Source organism: Macrobrachium nipponense, chromosome 11, assembly GCF_015104395.2.
Source record: "Macrobrachium nipponense isolate FS-2020 chromosome 11, ASM1510439v2, whole genome shotgun sequence".
Lineage (NCBI taxonomy): Eukaryota > Metazoa > Arthropoda > Malacostraca > Decapoda > Palaemonidae > Macrobrachium > Macrobrachium nipponense.
In genome coordinates this window covers 11,873,685-11,893,934 of record NC_061087.1, presented here as the reverse complement: position 1 = coordinate 11,893,934, position 20,250 = coordinate 11,873,685, and the positions used below count along the sequence as shown (strand labels likewise).

The 20,250-nt window shown below is 37.1% G+C and overlaps 2 protein-coding genes across 6 annotated transcripts in view; one reads left to right on the top strand and one right to left on the bottom strand.

The window, feature by feature from the left end:
* The window catches only part of LOC135223666 (glutamate formimidoyltransferase-like), a 236,909-nt gene that overhangs the window by 23,590 nt on the left and 193,069 nt on the right, over positions 1-20,250 (top strand). The window lies entirely within an intron of this gene.
* The window catches only part of LOC135222788 (BTB/POZ domain-containing protein 6-B-like), a 57,626-nt gene continuing 52,607 nt past the window's right edge, over positions 15,232-20,250 (bottom strand). For all 5 annotated transcript variants that reach the window (XM_064261182.1, XM_064261436.1, XM_064261354.1 and 2 more), the window contains 2 exons: positions 18,985-19,194; positions 15,232-18,743 (listed from right to left, as the gene is read on the bottom strand). In XM_064261182.1, coding sequence (XP_064117252.1) covers positions 17,789-18,743; positions 18,985-19,194 — 1,165 coding nt within the window. In that variant the 3' untranslated portion in view covers positions 15,232-17,788. The remainder of the gene's footprint in view (positions 18,744-18,984; positions 19,195-20,250) is intronic.

Sequence of the window (20,250 nt, the reverse complement as noted above, 5' to 3'; positions counted from 1 at the left end):
CTTGCATTGAATGTCAGAATTGGAATGACAAAAAGTGGAAGGTATTGAAGTTTCATCTACACAAACTTTGGAGGGACAGGAAGAGGAAGGTGGCTTCTAGAGCCAAAAATAGAGCTAGCTTAAAGTCTATCCCTTTGCCTGATCTTTTAGATGATAGTGATATTCCTTCCTTTCTGATTCTTGCCGTCTCCTACTTCTTTACCTTATTCTCCTATGCCAGATTCCCATGCTTCCAGTTACGATGCCATTTGATAACCTCAAATGAAGGTTCGACTAGAAGCTTGGGGTATTGGTTAATATAGTGGTGGAAATGGGTTCTTCCCTTAATGTCCTTATGGACAAAGAGTCTATCAATGCGTAGAGTGATAGTGTTGTACAAAGTGGTAGTGTTGTGCATGTTGAGGAGGTGGCTGCTCGTCCCACTGGTATTCCTAAACAAAGGTCCCTGTCCTGCTCCCCTGCACCAGAGGTCCAAGGGAGGCCGGTTGGATTTGCTCATGGGTAGTTGCTCCCATCATCAAGCCTGTTGCTTGTTCTTAGGTTGTGGCAGTACCCCGTTGGAAAGGTGTCTCAGTTAGTGTACATCAACTTACGTCGGAATCGGAAGGGTCCAGTCCTGACAAGGGGCGCCCGTGGTGCTACCCAACTATGTCGTTTGTTGTCCCTGCTTAAGAGGCACACTGCCAATGCAGATTGCTCCCCTCTTCCATTCAAGAGGTACAAGGAAGCCAGTCATACCCCTCAGCCCTCCTATAGCTTTGCTGATCTGCTTCCTGCCTCCTCCTTGGCTCATCCTCTCCGGTTCACTTGGGACAGCCTGGAACCCATCTCATATTGTGCCTGATTTTGATTCCCAGGTTCCTGGAATATCTGGTCAGGTGCCTGTTACTTTCTTCGAAGCTCTCTCCTGCCTCCGAGAGGATTGCCATAACCTGGGACTTTGCTTTGGACTGGTTAGGAGGGTTAGGAGTATTGCTGTATGCTGACAAGGCAGTAAGGGATGGCTCCTCATAGCTCGCCTTTCTCTTTTCCATGGAGATTTTAAAGGAAAGAGTGTTGTGGTGCTCCTTCATACAAAAGGGGTCACCCTAACCCAGAAGTCAGCTCTCCTTTTCTTGCCACTGGACAAGTTGCATCTTTTCCTCCAAACCAGTGTCAAGATCTCATCGGACTTGAAGAAAAATTCCATGCACGATCTTTTGCAACCTCAGTCCTTTTGTGGAGGAAAGCAAAAGCTCCAGCCAAATCTCATGCCAATCTATGTCCACCTTTGAGGTCTATTAAGAAGTTCACTTTCAAGCCTGCCTCTGAGAAATAAGAGTTTTGGTTCTTTGCACCCCGGTAGGAGCCAGACTTTACCTTTTTTGGAAGAGTGGAGTCGCAGAGGGGCGAAACCTTGGGTAGTCAAGGTCCTAAAGGAGGGCTACTCCATCCCATTCTACAAGAAGCCTCCTTCAGTCAAGTTTCTAATTGCCTTGACTTAGTACTTGGAAGGCTCTAAGAAGTTTTTTGCCCTTTCTGAGGAGGTCAAGTCTCCCTCCTTCTCAAGGGGGCTGTAGAGGAAGTCAAGAATTGCAAATTGGAGTCATTATTTCAGTTAGAAGATTCCTTTAGGATTGTAGTTGAGCTCTTTTATCAAAGCAAAGTTCTCTTATTGAGCGAGATAAAAGTCTTTTTGATAGTTTTTCCTCTTAAGTAGTGTTAATAAAAGATGGACAAGGTAGCCAGAGAATGTATACATTATCTATTATCTTTTCCAAAATTTTACTTTTTTCATAGACGTAGCCATATTGGGCCTGAATTTTAGGACAATTGTGGTGGTATAAGTGACTGGGTGGGAACTGAAGTAGATATAGCTGGAGTGGGAAATTGCCTTTGTTTGGTTTAGACGGCAGTGTATGCTTCACATTGGTTTGCTCTTTGGCTGTCTTGTAAGTAATTCTGGTTGTGGATTGCAGTGATTTTTTTTCCAAGCTTAACTTTCTTTGAATGCATCAAAACTATATGTGTATCAACAAAGTTTTGCTCTTCTTTTTTCAGCCTCAGTGATGATATGTGAATCATTTATTTCCTTGTAGGGATGTTGTGTTATTAACATAGCAGAAAATATATTACAGTAGTAAAATAAACATTATTGCGTTTGGGAGACTTTCCTTGAAGTTAAGTGTGCTTCTCTCTGTTTGCTGATAAAATATGAAGGAATAATGTAAGTCACAACTGAAGTACAATTCCTAACCTTGTGATTTTTTGTGAATGGTTCTAAATCTTAATACCTCAAACAACAGGTCAATATTGTTATAATCAGTCTTGTACTGTCCAGAATTCGCCAGGTTTTCATTTGTAACTTTTTTGCATGTTTTATGTCATTTGTCTTCATTAGTCTAAGAAATAGAGCAGTGAAGTATCCACTTCTCATACAGAGCAGAAGGGAGAAGATAAATGTAAGAATACTTATTGAAAGAATGTGTCAGTAATTGTTAGATTGAGTTCTTTTCAGACTTTCACAGGTGCTCATATTCATGGGCACATCAAGAGGCTTGGGCTCTCAGTTATGACTTACTCATCCAGGTTTTTGGAGCTTGCAAAGGCTATTAAATGAACTTTTGAGCATGCAACACAATCTCAAAACATTTGGTGAGAAGATTGCAATTGTCTGCATGACAGTCTTTGCTGTGATGGAAAGGGTGAGTCAACTTCACAAGTTGTTGTGCTTGTCATACTAGTTGTAAGTGGAAAGTTTGCGCACCATTTCATCATTCTGGATTTTGTGAGGACGTTAAAATTTTCTAGGGGGAAGCGCAAGGCACTGTAATTCTGAAGATTCTCATCTCTTTATGTCAACTATGCTATCGAAGGAGTTAGTTCCTTGGGTAGTATTGCAAATTGGCTTAGGGACATAATGCATGAAATTGAAGATGTTTGGTCAGTAACTTGCCTTTACTGAGGTTTGTGTTTGTTGTGAGACAAGGTTACTTTTGCCTTCATGTTTTAGTTTACACTTGAAAATACTACTCTACTTTTGACCCATTATTTTGGGGACATTATTAACAGCAATATGATGGTTTCTCTGTATATCTTGTTGTGATGGGAAGGAATGTTTTGTGATTGGTTCAGTCATCATCAGAAGACTTTGCAGCATAATGTTGTTTCATGCTGGGATTGAAGCTGTCTTGACTATCTTACTACTGTACTTAGAATATGTTGTGTGTCTTTTGTATCTTAGAGAATAAAAAAAGTTTTGTGCACATACTATTTTGGAGATGAGGAATTGTAGCTGGTGTTAGTAGTTAACTTTTCACTTTAAAGTTAAAACACAATATGTATATGTTGAAAGGTATGTTATGCTATGTATGGAAATTATAACATCTATTGATGAATGACATATGGTTTATATTTAATACATCTCATTAAATGTTAATCATCTTTTATGATGTACTAACATCATCTTACATCCAGTAGTAAAACTGGGGATGCAATGCAACTTCAGAAGGCTATTTATTTAGTGCCTCAGTGGCGTGGTCGGTTTGGTCATGGACTACCACCTCGCTGGCTGTCAGTTCGATTCATGGGCATTCCATTGAGGAGTCAGAGATGTGTATTTCTGGTGATAGATGTCCACTCTCGACGTGGTTCTGAAGTCACATAAAGCTGCTGGTCCCATTGCTGAATAACTACTGGTTCCATGCAACGTAAAAACACCATACAAACAAACAAAGAGACGGCTATTTACCTGTTGAAATCAGAGTTTTGGGGCTTTTGAATAACAGTTTAACTTATGGAGCCAATTTCTTCATTTAAATCTAAGCTAAAAATAGGCACTTTTTAAGACAACATAACTTCAGGGGTTGATATGCATATTACATCTGTGTTTTGGATACCACGGTGCAACTCCCTGTAGTGGGGTAGTGCCATCAGTGCACCTCATGCTATGCACTATGGTTATTACTTAAGGTTCTTTGCAGCATCCCTTCGGCCCCTACCTGCAACCCCTTTCATTCCTTTTAATGTACCTCCTTTCGTATTAGCTTTCTTTTATCATACTTTCCCCCATTTCCTAACAATTTTTTCATAGTGCAACTATGAGATTTTACTGCTGTTACACCTTAAAACTTCTTTATCCACAATTTCCCTTTCTGAGGTGAATGACCTCATAGGCCTCAGTGCTTGGCCTTTGGCTTAAATTTTATATTCTGATTCCCATGTAGTACAACTTCAGAGGTGATATTTCCCTATTTTGAATCTATTTTTATGATTGAGTTACGTTCTGAGTGGCTGTTCGTATCTTGATTTATTCAGAAGTCCAACTTCATATACTCAGTCAATATGTACAGTATTACTTATGTTTTTTTCATACGAAAACCAATATGTACAGTCTTACATGTTTTTTCATACCTTGGAGAAGAACATGGTGATGAGTAGTTGCTGTCGTCGTTTTTTCTTTTGCTGCAAAATGCCCTTGTACAAGGACATAACCCCGTCAACACGGTTGCTAAACTCGACAGCTCGAACCATATTATCGTTGATGTCTTGTGCAAATCGTTGCATTGCCCTTACCATGTTGCACAATTGTTGCAGATTCTCCAGGGTAAGGCCATGCTCTTCAGTTTCTTTGTCTTGCTCTTCTTCGCTTTCTTCTTCACTTGCAGACTTCGTCATCTCAAGGAGCTCTTCATCTGTCAGTGGGTCCGAGTGGGCATCGATAAGGCCGTTGATGTCTTCTTCCGTCATGTAGACGAATCCTTCATCCCAGATGATGCGAGCCAGCCTCACCTGCATTGTCATGCACCACATTAGGCCATAATTTCTTCCAGCAAGAATTTATGTTCTCAGTTTTCATGTCCTTCAATGCTTGCTGGATATTAGTCAAGCATGACGCAATGTCGTAGTTACGCCAGTACTTTTTCAAGGTGAAGCCTTCGTCATCGTCGTCAACTGCCGAGATGATGCCCTCCATCGTGGAACGAGTGTGGAATGCCTTAAAGGCACGAATGACACCTTGATCCATCGGCTGAATTAGAGATGTGGTGTTGGGGGGCAGAAACTCAATCTGAACCCCATCATATTGCAAGTCTGTTGCATGGCCTCCTGCACAGTCCATCAAGAGAAGGACCTTAAAAAGGGAGGCCCTTCTGAGCCAGATACAGCTTCACCTAGGGAATGAAGCAATGGAGGAACCATTCGAGGGTCATGGCTTTCATTATCCAGGCCTTAGAGTTATGCATCCAATATACGGGGAGCAGAGCCTTATTTTTGTTTTTTAAAGCCTGTAGACTTTTGGCCTTATAAATAAGGCCTGGCTTAAACATAAAGCCCACAGCATTGCCACACATGATGAGAGTGACACATTCCTTGTGGGTCTTGAAGCTTGGGCTCTTCACTTCATCCTTGAAGAGGAATGTACGAGAAGGCATCTTCCAAAAGAGTCCTGTCTTGTCCATGTTAAAAACTTGCTCAGGGAGGTAGCCACCATCACTGATGAGCTTAGGAAACTCATCCTCCACGTAATGACGAGCAGCATCGGTGTCGGCAGAGGCAGCATCACCATACAAAGGCACGCTTTTGAAATTTTTGAAATTTATCGAACCAACCTTTGCTGACTGTAAAGCCTCGTCCTCGAGGAGGCAAATCACTCATGGCAGAGCTAGTACTGGCTTGAGGGTTGTCAGGATCATCTTCAGTGGATTCTTCAGCATCTTCTTTGTTGTCGTCGTTGGCATAAATTCTCCCCTGTTTTAACATATGTAAAAGTTTGACCTTTTCACTGATGGTCATCATCATCATCTTTCTCTTGGGCTCACTAGAGGAATCTTTTGCAGGGGCGCGGCGCTTAGAAGGCATTGTAAGGGCTTAATGAAAAGTTAATTTCGAACACAACAATTAAAATATGCGAGACACAGTTAACAGCGTGAATGAGAGTGGCAAGATACAACAAGGAAAGAAGCTGGGAGAGGATGCGATGATGCGCAGCCAATCAGCTCATGGGATACATCCACTTGTGCTCTCATTTGTCGATCTCGCGCTGGGAACCAATCACGTGCCTTGTCTGAGTGCCCATGGGTATGTACAAAGCTTCTGAGAGAGCTTCTCTCTTTGTCTGGCATCCTGGGAAACTGTTTCTCTCGTGCATCACGATGAAACAACACTGCTTTCTGCAATACGGCTGCCGATATGGCGGTATTTTTGAATTTTTATTTTTCGATGAATATTTTTGAAAAAATCAGTGATGCACTGAGGCCGCAAAACTTGAACCGCAAAGTGGCGAGGGATTACTATATTTTAGTGTTTGTCAGTGTTTTTTCAAAGTTATATGTAAGTTGATACTTTCGTTAGGTTTTGGTGCCAGTTAACTATAATTTAGTTCTTATTACAAATTGATTATTGAGTTGTTAACCATTGAGCACTTGGCAGGTGAGTTTTTGTTTATGCCAAATGCCTTCATAAATTTCCTTCTTATCCTATGAGTGAGTGAAATATAAGTCAGCTGTCCTTAGTTTTTGAACAACTAAGGACAGCTGACTTATATTTTTGGCATATTTGGGTAGTTTTTAATACATTTTGCTACTCTTTACATTTATATTTTTCTGGGCTTTTCTTCATTACTTCAATGATCTACCCACTGTGCCAAATTGTTATTGTATTCTTTGTATTTTCAACTAGTATAATGATGTATACTCATCACCTTATACTGTTCATATAGTAATCACTTATACTATCTGTTCATAAGTGATTTTTTTGGTAAACTGCATTTTGCTTGTTGTGTATGCCATTGGATATTTTCTCTGAGAAAGTGAAAATAGAGATAAGCAAGAAATGAAAAAGTGGGAAGGATATAAAATATAAAATGGTCAGAAATTAATGAAGAATTAAACAAAGATTGGGATAACATTTTCGTAAGTGATGACATAAGGGTAAATACGGAGATATTATATAAAATATTGGAGAAAATAGTGGATAAATATATACCGAAGAAGAAAAGTAAACATCATTCATGCATACCAAGAGACAGAAGGATCTTGTTCCAGAAAATCAGAAAGTGGAAAAAAGGTCTTGCAAAAGAAAAAAATGCATGGAAAGTTATAGAACTAAAAAGTAAGATAGAAAATGCAGAACAAAAGATTATACAATCAAAAGAAAATGAAAAACGGGACTTGGAAGAAAAAACCCTATTAAATATCAAGCAAAACCCCAAACTATTATACTCATATGCGAAGAAGATGAATAAAAGAAGAATAGAAATAGGCCCTCTGAGAATTGAAGGGAGATTAACGAATGAAAAAAAGGAAATTTTGCAACATACTGGCAGAACGAATAAAGAGAGAATTCACCCTAGAAGAGATAATGAAGATAATGATATAGAAGTAAGGGACGAAAATAGTGAATATTTAGCTGACATAGAAATTAATGAAGCTGATATTGTGCAGGCAATTAATGAAATTAAAAATGGAGCTGCTGCAGGGCCAGATGGAGTCCCTGCTATTTTGTTAAAGAAAGTAGTTCATTCTATCGCAAAGCCACTTGCAATATTATTAAGACAAAGTGTAGATACAGGCAAGATTTATGATGAGCACAAATTAGCATATATCACCCCTACTTTCAAAAGTGGATCAAGACTAGAGGCAAGTAAGTATAGGCCTGTGAGTCTAACATCACATATTATGAAAGTGTATGAAAGGGTAATGAAGAAAAATATTATGAAACATTTAATAAAAAATAATTTGTTTAATATAGGACAACACGGTTCGTACCCGGAAAAAGTACACAAACCCAACTGTTAGTCCACCGTGAGAACATATTCAAAAATATGAAAAGCGGAAATGAAACAGATGTGGTTTATCTAGACTTTGCAAAAGCTTTTGACAAAGTAGACCATAATATATTAGCAAAGAAAATTAGAAAACACAATATCGTAGATAAAGTAGGAAGATGGTTAAAAGAATTTTTACACAACAGAAAACAGATAGTTATTGCAAACGATGAGAAATCGGATGAAACCAAGGTAATATCCGGTGTGCCACAAGGTACGGTGCTAGCTGCAATATTGTTTGTTATATGATTGAAGACATAGACAGTAATGTTAAGGATTCGGTAGTAGTTTTCGCTGATGACACAAGAATAAGTAGAGAAATTACTTGTGATTGAAGATAGGAACGCTCTACAAAGAGACCTTAACAAAGTATATGATTGGGCAGAGGTAAATAGGATGGTATTTAACTCTGATAAATTTGAATCAATAAATTATGGAGACAGAGAAGGAAAGCTATATGCATATAGGGGACCTAATAATGAGACAATCACAAATAAGGAAGCAGTTAAAGACCTTGGTGTGATGATGAATAGGAACATGTTATGCAATGATCAAATAGCAATTCTGTTGGCAAAATGTAAAGCAAAAATGGGAATGTTGTTACGGCACTTCAAAACAAGAAAAGCTGAACACATGATTATGCTTTATAAAACATATGTTCGTAGTCCACTTGAATATTGCAATATGATATGGTACCCACACTATCAAAAGGATATTGCACAAATAGAGAGTGTACAAAGGTCCTTTACAGCTAGAATAGAAGAAGTTAAGGACCTAGACTACTGGGAAAGACTACAATCCTTAAAATTATATAGTCCTAGAAAGGACAGAAAGGAGAACCGCTACATGATAATTCAGGCATGGAAACAGATAGAAGGAATAACAGAAAATATCATGGAACTAAAAATATCAGAAAGAGCAAGCAGAGGTAGATTAATAGTGCCCAAAACTATACCAGGAAAAATAAGGAAAGCACACAGGACATTAATCCACTACGCACCAGCATCGATAATGCAGCGTCTATTCAATGCGTTGCCAGCTCATCTGAGGAATATATCAGGAGTGAGCGTAGATGTGTTTAAGAATAAGCTCGACAAATATCTAAACTGCATCCCAGACCATCCAAGATTGGAAGATGCAAAATATACCGGAAGATGTACTAGCAACTCTCTGGTAGACATTAGAGGCGCCTCACACTGAGGGACCTGGGGCAACCCGAACGAACTGTAAGGAAATGTAAGGAAATGTGATTTTGTGTGTGTTAGTTTTCTTTAGTCACTGTGTTTAGAGGCCCTTTGGATAAGGCCTGCCTTACTTTAGTGTCATCCTTGGACAGGGACCACCTCTTATATAAAAATTTTCAAAGTTTGGCATGTTTTCCTAACCTCACCAGTGAGACATGCTGTGCCTAGTTGCCTAACCCCACCTTGAGATGTGTGTAGAATGGTTGCCAACCAGTGGTACTATTTTTGAAGAGGATAATCAGTAAATCAAGATGGTCTAAAATTACTGCTGCAAAGATGTCAGCTTAATGGATTATCATGAGTTTACTTATTTTGTATCATCTAATATTTTTTAGGAAAAACACAAGTTAATGGTTTTTGAAACTTAGTTTTGAACTAATATGAGACCATTCAGGCAGCCCGTTTCATCCAAATGCAGGAATGAGTGTAGTATGTATATGGAATCTCATACATCACCAAATATGTGACATCAGTTGCCAGTGTTACCAGTTCCCCAGTTTTTGAAGTTGTCAAGCTAAATATAAAGCTATATTTAGTGCATGGTGGATATATGCAAATTATCCTTGTCTGGTTTATAGCTTATGTTATTTGAGGTCTATGCATAATATATAGAAACCACAACTTGGTTAGAAATCAGTATATAAAAGCTATTCCCTGCTGACAGTTGTTTTACCAGTGGGAACTTGTTTCCAGGATTTTTGAAGATCTTGGAAGTTGATAGGAGCAGAGCTGTTGGTGTTTGAAGTTATCAGAATAGGTGATTGACTTCCCTTTTTTGAAACAAGGTCTCCCCCCCCTGTCCCACTAGCATTGAATAACCTCATAGGTCCCAGCACTTGGCCTTTTGCCCAAAAGTAAATGATTGAGGGGTAGCAGGACAAATCTCTGGGTTCTATAGTTCCTTGTTTTTGGCGTTAAAGCCAACATAAGTATATCAATCAATAATCAATTTCATCCCTGTGGATTTGTGCAACATGCTCCATCAGGATGGAGACGATGGATTCAGTGTAATGATTTCCATCTATAAAGAAATATCTGTGATACTTTTGGATGTGGAAGGTATTTGAGTTTTTTTCCTATGTTTCAACTTATCAACTGGCATGGACATCTTTACTTCTGCCTTGCTATCAGTGGCAGCATTGGTTCATTGGAATGGCAGAAGACTTTAGAGGTGCTTGGGCAAATGGATGAAGATATTGGCAAGAGAATTGTGACAACATCTGACCTTATTATGATACATCTGTATGTGAACCTCATTATGAGAGCGGGAAACCCAACAGATGGCAGGAGTAGAAGAGTTTCTTCCTTGGTTTAGCAGCCAAGTTGTGGCAATCCATGATTGGACATCTCATGTTGCTTGAGAAATCATGGTTAGGAAGCAGACAAAAAAAAAAAAAAATTACCTGTTTAGTGGCGAGAATGTGGATATTGTAGAACAGGAGGCATCACATTGCTTCTTGAATTGAAGCTGGCTGTCTTAGTCCTCCAAACATTTGCTCTTGCTCTTGACAAGAAGGTTGTTGGTATAATGACTGAGAACCTGATGGTGGTTTGTTTGAAAATAATGCAAGCTTACAGTAGACATCTCATGTGGGTAGAAGCAAACAATTTTGGTTCAATTCCAAATTTTGTCACAGGAATGTACATTTTTTTGGCAGATAGTCTTGGCTGGGGGAAGCAGGTCCTGCCATTGGATTAGCCACTAAATCCAGAAATCTGTAGAGCTCTTTGGTATTTTTGGGGCATGCTGTTGTTGCATTTACATAATTCTGTACCATAAGCTGATCAATCAAGCAGGTCATAAGTCAAAATCTGAGTATGCAGGATTACAAAGATAATTCTGATTACTCCCCTTTGGCTCCAGCAGTAGTTTGAAGATCTTTAAAGTAAGTTGGTGTACAGCCATAGGAGGCCTCCAAGGAAGCTGCTAGGGCAGCTGCATTTTTCGAGTTCCGTGGTAGCTGTGAAATGTTATGACTTCATGAATAGAGGGTATTAAGTGAGATCTCAAAGTAAGTTTTTTGAAATAGGCAGCTGCAGCCATCATAGGAGCTTGTAAATCTTCAGCCAACAATCTCTTAGCTGGACAAGTGAAACCAATTCAGTAAATGATGCAATGAAATGGAAATTAATCTAGTTGATTCTGATATTCCTTTGTTTACAGATTTTATCTTTTTCAATAACATTTGAAGCTGCCTGCTGTGTCATCAAGAGATTTATGTCAACTCTCTTTGGATTTGAATTTTGATAACTAAACTCAGCCTTCTGTGGAGTATAAGAAACCTGTCGAGCTTTTTGTGATGGAGGATCCTTGTGGGTTACCTAACCTTCCCAATTTGGATCCCTCTTATAAGCCTCATATTAACCTTTTCAAGGATCATTATTGCTGGATCTCATGCTGAAGACAGGGTTTCTAAGGGAATTTGTAATTTTTAGGTAGGTCAGGAAGCTTCACATGCTGACTGGAAAAGCTACTCATGTTAGAAGTTGGTCATCATCGGGGTTGTTGTTTTCATCTCGTGTAGAATAAAACCCAAGTAACAAATGACCAGAATTTTTCATAACACATTTCATCATCCCTTCACTTCTTTCATCACTTTCATAAGAAACTTTTCTGTCCAGTGAGGGCTATCCTTCACTTCTTGCGGGGAACCAGAGGCCAGGTTCCATGATGCTAGACATTTTCAAGAGAAGCAAGTTACGTGGAACGTGGTCTCGTACTTGCTAGAACATGTCTCACAGCCATCTTATAATAATGTGAAGGGGAGAGGTGGAACAAGTAAGAGTGCTAATCCATGAAATCTTGCCCCACACAGTTTCTGTTGCTTTAGGAAATAATATGGATGTTTTATCTATTTCAATTGCATGTACATACATAGCAGTACCAGTACACATTTGCTTAGACTTATTTAATAAACCCAAGTTGACAAATGTTGATTTGTATTTGATGGCACCAGGCCCAGTAGTCATGGTGGTCAAGTATCACCTTCTGATGTTATCCATTTGTGATTACATTGTAGAGATGTAGACATCAAGGGTTATGAGTTTTTTTCATGAATGGTGTGTCTTCTCATTTTCCAATCATGAAGATACATACCAAGTATAAGCACTTAGCTTTATACTGTATGTGGTCATCTTTGCTTTAAACAACCTTCTTGAGTTATAAGAGCTTTGGTTCCTGACTCAGAGAAGTTCCCAAGAGTGTCCCTCCATTCTGCAGGTAGATGCAAAAGTAAATTTGATTGACACATTTATAGATGATTGCTGGAGCTATGATGAAATAAACTGACTTCATGCAAACCCATCTATCATAGGGAGTTTCCTCCAACTAGTCAGAGTTATCTCACAAGCCTTTTTCCAGACTACACAATAAGGTATTGTGATACACCCTTTTACCGACAGCAAAGATTGAATGCATCTCACAGTTATGGCAAGTCGTCGTAATATTCATCCAGTATGGTCCTCTTCCTTGCATGTGTATATTAGCTTGAGTTAAATACCCAGTTGATTATGAATTATAATATTCAGCATCATCCACATTTCCAACCAATATTAATCATAGGACATGAGTAAAACTGTGATTTGTATTATATAAAACACTGAAATGGTATTAATTTCATGTTTTATATATCACCATGCTTGATACTTTAGATGTCTAGCATTTTGTAAAGATTTTGTGTAGCACTGTTTCATCATAGTTTTAATTATATAAAGAATCTTCTATCGACTTTTGAGAATAAACTAGTAACTGTAAGCAAAAAGCATTAGTAATGATGTTAATATTTGGCTGTGGACGCATTTTGCTGTTAAGAAGTAAAGAAAGTGGTAATTTATTCATATTGTCCATTGAGACATATACAGACTTTTTTTTTGCTTGTATACAGACTTTTTTTTTGCTTGTCTGTATGGTGATTGGTTTTAAGGCAACCTCTATTGTATTTTGTTTTTTTTATAATTGACATTGAACCATTATGCTCCCTTTATAAACACTAGGTACAAATTAAGTAAATTATTCTCTTCTGTAGTATTTGGCCAGTAAACCATTATAACTTAATGGATGGAGAGAGGGTGAAAAATGTTGGTGAAATTTTACAGTTATTTTGCTATTTTTGATGCCAGAGCACTTTCTCTTTGGGTACTCACCACAGCTTATTGTTGTGCTGTTTTAGTGCTCACCGCATCTGACTGTCATGGCAAGTAAAATTTATATTTCTGGACATAAAACTAGAAGAGTGGCTATTTTTTGTTTCCCAAAATCATTAAAATCTATGATGGATGAGTATTCCCCAAAAATCTGAAAACCCCCAGCTCCAATGGCAGTTTAGTAGTTCCCTGGCTAGGTGTTTGTTACTTTTGTGCATTAATGTGAACTCTGAAATGTACACATTTCACTGAGTCAGTCCATGCTCATGGACTATTCAGCTTTAGACATCATTGCCATCTGACTTAGTGCTGCTTTTGATGTTTTCCTTTCCCATGCTTTAGGGATTACTCTTTTGACTTATTTCTCAGCTGTTGTTCATTTATATATAATTTTGTATGAGATAATGGTAAACCATTAAGGATTATTAGGTTGTAAAACAACCCCACCTGCCAGAGTTCTTTGACAGGTAGGACACAGCCTCACATGACGACTACCTGCATTTGTTTTACTACAGGTTGGCCAAGTTCATACTTGGATATCATCCAGCATACCTTTAGAGAAGGGTTTTCTGAGTTAGCAGCTGCTGCTGTTACTGCTCTGCAGAAGGTTGATATTGACAAATTACCAGGGGAAATGGGTAAGGGCAGAGAATGAAATGCCTCTGCATGTGAAGTTTTTATTCCCTTAATAGGAGACTTTTTCATCTTCATTCATGTCCAAAGAGAAGCTCTCCTTGTCAGCCCTTTCTCAAGTAGTTGAGTTGAGGTGTGTAGATATGGTTACTAGCAGTGGTTTATCATACTTAATATATCATCTCGGCAGTCTGTCCTGAAATTGGCAGTCAAATCTTTCAGCTGGAACTTGGCTCTGGTATTGAGGAACTTGATTAGGCCTCTGTGTACCTTTTAGCATCATCACATTAATTGAGTGCATAACATGTCTTGTTGGAAATCATTATCACACACATAGAAGGAGAGCCAAAGTGATGTCCTTAATCTCCCCATCACTATTCTGGCCTTAATCTCCCCATCACTATTCTGGCTCTAACTCCAGAATCACAGAGCAACTTCCTCTTTTTCCCCCATGAGAACCATTAGACAGTTCCATCTGAGGACTAAGAGGTAACGATCCTCTTCCTCCAGAATGTCTCTTAGCATGGGAGCAAACAAGAGCACCCTCCACCCCCATCTAGAGGAACACACTGTTTTTCTGGGTCAGGCAAGGGCATATTTGGAAGTAACTGATTAATATATGTTACAACTCAAAGCAAAATCTGAGAGGTTTGAGCAATTTCCACCTATGTGGCTTATTAGGTAACAAAAAAATCCTTTATGTGTAATGTTTCAAGGATATTAATATACATATAACAATATGCATTAATTCAATAATTCCAGCAATAGACAATTCTTTATTTTTCAAGGTCTCCAGCTTTTAAAACTAAAGAATTGTTTACTGCTTCAAAGACTTGCATTTGCTATAAAGTACTAATATACGTACTTGAAAACTACACAAAAATGGAGCCCAAAGGAACACTAATCAATCTTTGGTATTGTTTGCAGTTTGTTATGAAAGGTATACGTACAGTGGTTCCTCCGTATTCGCGGGGGATGGGTACCAACCCCCCAGAGAATAGCTAAAACCCGTGAATAGTTGGAACCCCTTTAAAAATGCTTAAAACAGCCTATTTTGTTAGTTAAAACTCAAGAAAAACTAAGTAAATAAACTAAGTAAAAATTTGTATACCTGGTTTTTTTAATAGTTTTATCACAAAAAGTGTATTTTATGGTAAAATTCATAAAAAACCAGGAATTTTTGGATATTTCTCATAGAAAAATACAGCGAATAGGCGAATTTCCTGCAAATAATGGGTAGATATAGTCCAGAGAGAAATCCGCAAATGTGTGAGTCCGCGAATGCATGAGCCCATGAATCCGGAGAATGCGAATATTGGGGGCCCACTGTACTGTACCTTGTTCCCCATATGGTGGATGTTGATAACTACCCCGTAGATAAAGTGAGGAATTGCAAATAAGATGATATTGTACTATTTAGACCTTTCGGTTTATTAACTTTGGCAACATTCTTTTACAATCTTGCTAAAATGTAAAACAAACCTTTTGGAAAAAATTATGCATTTATATACAGACTAATGTATATTTTCAGTTATAAGGGAAAACCATAATGCCATACACTGAAGTTAACTTATGACTCAAATAAAATTAATTCAATGAATATTCACAATAAAAACTAACTCCAGTCTCATGTATTAATGTGCAAAGAAAGTATAGTTTTCTTTTTATCAACATGGTGACACTATGCAAAGATCCCTCTTATACATTGTTAACAAATAAGTATGTTTTGAAGTTTTAAAAATTGTAATCAACAAAAGCAAGTTATGATGTAAAGTTTAACAAAAAGCTGCTGTGTTTAATTGTTTTGCCATTGAAGTAAAAATAGACATTAGAAAGCTTATGACTGGTGAAAAAATAGGAAATATATTTAGGTAAATATTGATTAACTTCTTTGCGTTTTATTATAAGACGGTCAGAATGTATGCTTCTGTCTATTGAATGTAAATTGATTGATTTCTGATTACTGTAGATTGTGACAGCTTACTTTTCACTATGTTTTTTTACTTTGTTGTTAGAGTTTCAAGCATATTGCACTGACATTTCCCATAAGCACAGGCACTGAATAATATGAAAATCATTTGTAAATATTTTGAGCTTTGCAAATTTATTTTCAAGCAAAATAAGTTTTGATACATGTACAGTAAATAATACTGTTGAAAGCAAAAAAAAAGCAATGGCACTTTGTTTACTGTAATTCTTGCTTGATTTTAGCTACAGAGTGTGATTATCATGTTTTTTATTTTTTTTATTTTAATAGTGTACAACTAGGTACACCTTTTATTTTTCCAAACTGACATACAGTTACAGTACTGCCATGTGAGCACTTCACTTAATATGCACACAAACCTATTCAAGTAGAGCATAATACAGTGTAACTCACAGTCCTTAAAAGTAAATGAAAATTTCATGTGTTAAATACTGTACTGAAATAATAATGCTACAGTATTCTCCAGGTGTTGTAGTGTCAGTGGCATGGCTGCTGCTTTAGAGGCTTTATAGAAAAGGCAGTGCACTTTTTTTAGCGCATTAATGGCATCATAAATATTTACAGAATGCATCAAGGCTATAAATATATGCTTTTTTTGCTATGAGATCTGACAAAGTTTTCTTCATGATGTTTAGGCACTACTTTCATCTAAATTTTTCTCAGTGGCTTATATCAGAGAACTATTTCATATGTAAGTGATCAATGACAAGAGAGAGCAATAAACTGTTAAGCTTAATCTGGTTGTACACACATTAAATGCATGGGAGATACTACTACTATGGCAAAAGTACCACTTGTTTTTTTAGGCTTGGTTCTTCCCAATATAGTTGCTCTCATATGTTTGTGGTGCTGTTTTTGGGCAATGGAACATGCTTCATCTACTATTGAGTAGTACATTCTCATTGATATTGAAGTATCATGTAAATAGTTTTCCCATTCTAATATACATAATGGTAGTAATTAGATTTAGGAGAGAAACAAGCCCAAAGAAATGTTTAATCTTTGGTAGCAGGATAATCACTGTCAAAAATAATAATAAACTTTACTGTATTTCTAACTACCTAAGCCCCTCAAATAAAATACTAAAGGTAATTGTACTTTAAACATTACTACACTGTTTATGCAGTGTGTGTGACTAACAGTAGCCAGCAAGGTTGTTTGATATCAGAAATTGTATGAAATAAGTACATAGGGATATTGATTCTCTCTTGTTATTGGTCTGTACAGTATGACCAATTTTATTTGCTAATTTAAGTTCTCTTAACAGTCATACTCTTTGATAATTTTATGGATTGAAGAAATAGAAAAAATATGTTGAAGTGCTGTTATGGTTTCTTTGTAAAATCCCTGTATAGTTGATTAACCACAATGCTTGATGCCAAATAAAGAAAATAAATTGACTAGACTATTTACCATATGCAAGACAACTTACATATATAAGATATGAGGGAAAAAAGCATTTTAATACAAAACATCTTTACACACATTTAACAACTATCAAGTTAAGGCAATTTTTTTTAAGTTAGTTAATTATCACATTCAGAGTAGTACATCATGTATGTGATGCACATTATGGTACTGTATTTACAATTTGAATTTCCATTCTCTAAGTGGCTGCAGTCAGACTACAACAAATTTATATAGTTTCATAAAATTATGTGTTCAAATGGGTTCCTTTAACAACAGTAGCAGATTTTGTAAAATTGTTATAATGGACAAAAAAATTATAAGTTCTGCTTTTTGAATTTTATCCATGTAACTGCTACCAACAATTTCTGTGTTAAAAGTAGGATCTGTTATGAATTACGCATCCGTACTAATAACAAACTAAATTTCTTGTTAGTGTTGAAACCTAAACCTCATTGAGGTAAATGTGTTGAACTTCAAAAGAATGTTGTCCTTCACAAAATAATAAATGTAATCTCTTGAAAACAACTACATACTGTAACACTGATTCATTTAAGCAGAAATGAAATGTTAATCAAAAATCACAGCAAGACAGGAAACCACATCCAACATTAGCTCCTTTTTTGTGTATTTTCTCTTGCCTGTGGTACCCTTCTTCTTGTTCTTGTTTGTTGAATCTGTTGTTGGCAGAGTAGGCGGCTTGTGATGGCGAGGTGTAGCCATCATGGCCAGATGGGGGTTAAGAGTGGCAGGTATTGTGGCAGGAGTGTGACCTGAAATTCTAGTAGCAAGGTAGTTGAATTCATCAGCTGTGAGGAGGCTACTGGTCTGTTGAAGCTGCTCGTTTGTCATGTTCAAGAACCTTACATAGTACAAGAGATCACCAAGAACTGCTCTTCTGTTGTCAGAGGTCAAAGGCAACATGCGACGTTTACATTCGGCTGTTGACCACCGTTGCACTGCATGAAATATAGGTAATTCGTTTGGTATGTTGAGAGTTGATCTCTTTAAGATGAGCTGTAGAGTTCTGTAATCTAATTCTTCTAAAGGTTCAGATGCTAAAACAGCTTGGGTGGCACTGTCCACAACTTCAAGACAGACGTTGTAAAGATCACTACAGCATGCTGTTGGGTCTTGGAATTCTGCTTCTTCTGAAAGCTTTTGTAGTTGACTCATACTGTGAACTGTGTGTTGGGATAAGTCAAGCTGCTGTAATCTATCTGCAGCACCAAATGAGTTTGTGTCGTCGTCGTCGTCTTCAGGATCATCCATTATTTCAAGACTAGGAGCTGAAGGAGCTGTTGATATAACTGATGATCCCTGACTGTCGTCAGAAGTTTGAGAAGATGGACAGTATCTCCAGGTGAACTGTAGCACTTTTAGCACATTAGACACTCTTAAGTGTTTTCCAATGTACTCGACACATAACTCAGCTAATTCTGGACACAGGTACTCAATGGCTACTTGTAAGGTGATGAGGGCACTATCCATACTTTGGATCCCACATTCATGACGGTACAACCACCTGTAAACACGACATTTATTATTTTCTATTCAAGTATAATGGCTTGATTGAACCTATTGGATTATATAGACCATATAGTATATCATTTTAAGATATTGTATACAATAGCTTTTGTATGTGGCATAATTTCTTCATTCTGGTTTTTGAAGGAATTAATTCTTGTTAGTAAGTTTTTACTACTTGACTTGAATGAATTGTTCAAGAAAAAATGTAAAATGTAGCATTAGAATTCATTACTTACTTCAAGAGATTCTGAAATCCCTTTGGGTCATTAGGGATGTCGTAGGTTTTTTTGTGCCTGTCAGCAAACGGACCTTGGAACAAGGCCCTGAAGTACTGGTTGCCAGCAGCAAGTACCCAGGAGTGGGCTGGTACTCTCTCTCGATAACTGCCATCTCCCACCATTAGGATCACATCACTCCCATCTTCATTCTCAAAAAGGTTGTAGGATCTGTGGGAAAACATTTATATTAATAGTTTTGCAATAGTCCTTACACAAACACATTTATCATGAAATACTGGTTAGTCATAATTGTTTCACCATGCACTTTTTTTTTCAGATAAACATACATCATGATCATAACCAGTCTTCAGACATTTTACACTTAAACATACATTGCGATCATTACAAATCTTCAGACATTTTACACTTACTACTTATAATGTGAAAGTTGTCTCAAGTTAGCAGGAGTGGAAAATTATGAAGTTCATTCATAATTCTCCTAAGGCTTTATGACTATGGATTAGCATTTTAGTTCTTTTTCATGGTAATTATCTCTTTAGCTAATTTTTTGTTTTTAGAAGAAAAACCTCAAATGCGAGTGAAACATCATATTTTTTAAAGTAGTATTTTGAAACATTTTGGTTATTAAAATAAACAAGATATCATTTAGTAAAACATTACTGTAACAGAGCAACTCGATTTTCACTGTTAGGCCATTGAATTCCAGTTTTAGGTTTGTCCTGTAATCCATAGATAAGTATATTATATTCCTTTATTTAGATAATTAGTGATATGGACAATCATGCTGTCTTTTGGAAGGAGTCTTTAAGCATTTGTTTGTTTACTTTTTATAGCCAAAATATGTTTAATTAATTAGATCAAGTTTACTGTTTAATTTTTTACAGAGGACAAAACCGTCTTCATATTCAGCTTTATTATTATTATTATTATTATTATAAAGGGCTAGTTTATCCAGACCTCTGAGCCCAATACAGGCTTTTCTTAGGCTGATATTCAGCTATAAGATTATGTAATGGTACAGTTGTACAATTTTTACATTTTAAGTTGTGTACCAGTATTAAAGCTCTGAGTACAAAATCAAGGAATGTAAATCATTTCTTGTGTTGAAAATCTTTTCAAAATAAGAATGTAATGTTTAATTTTCCACCAGTTTAGTTTTCTCATGTAATTACTTCATGGTTTGTTTGCTCTTAATGGCATAATGTAAACAATATCAAAAATTATTTGAAGTTTGTATTCCTTAGATCACCAGCTACACTGGTT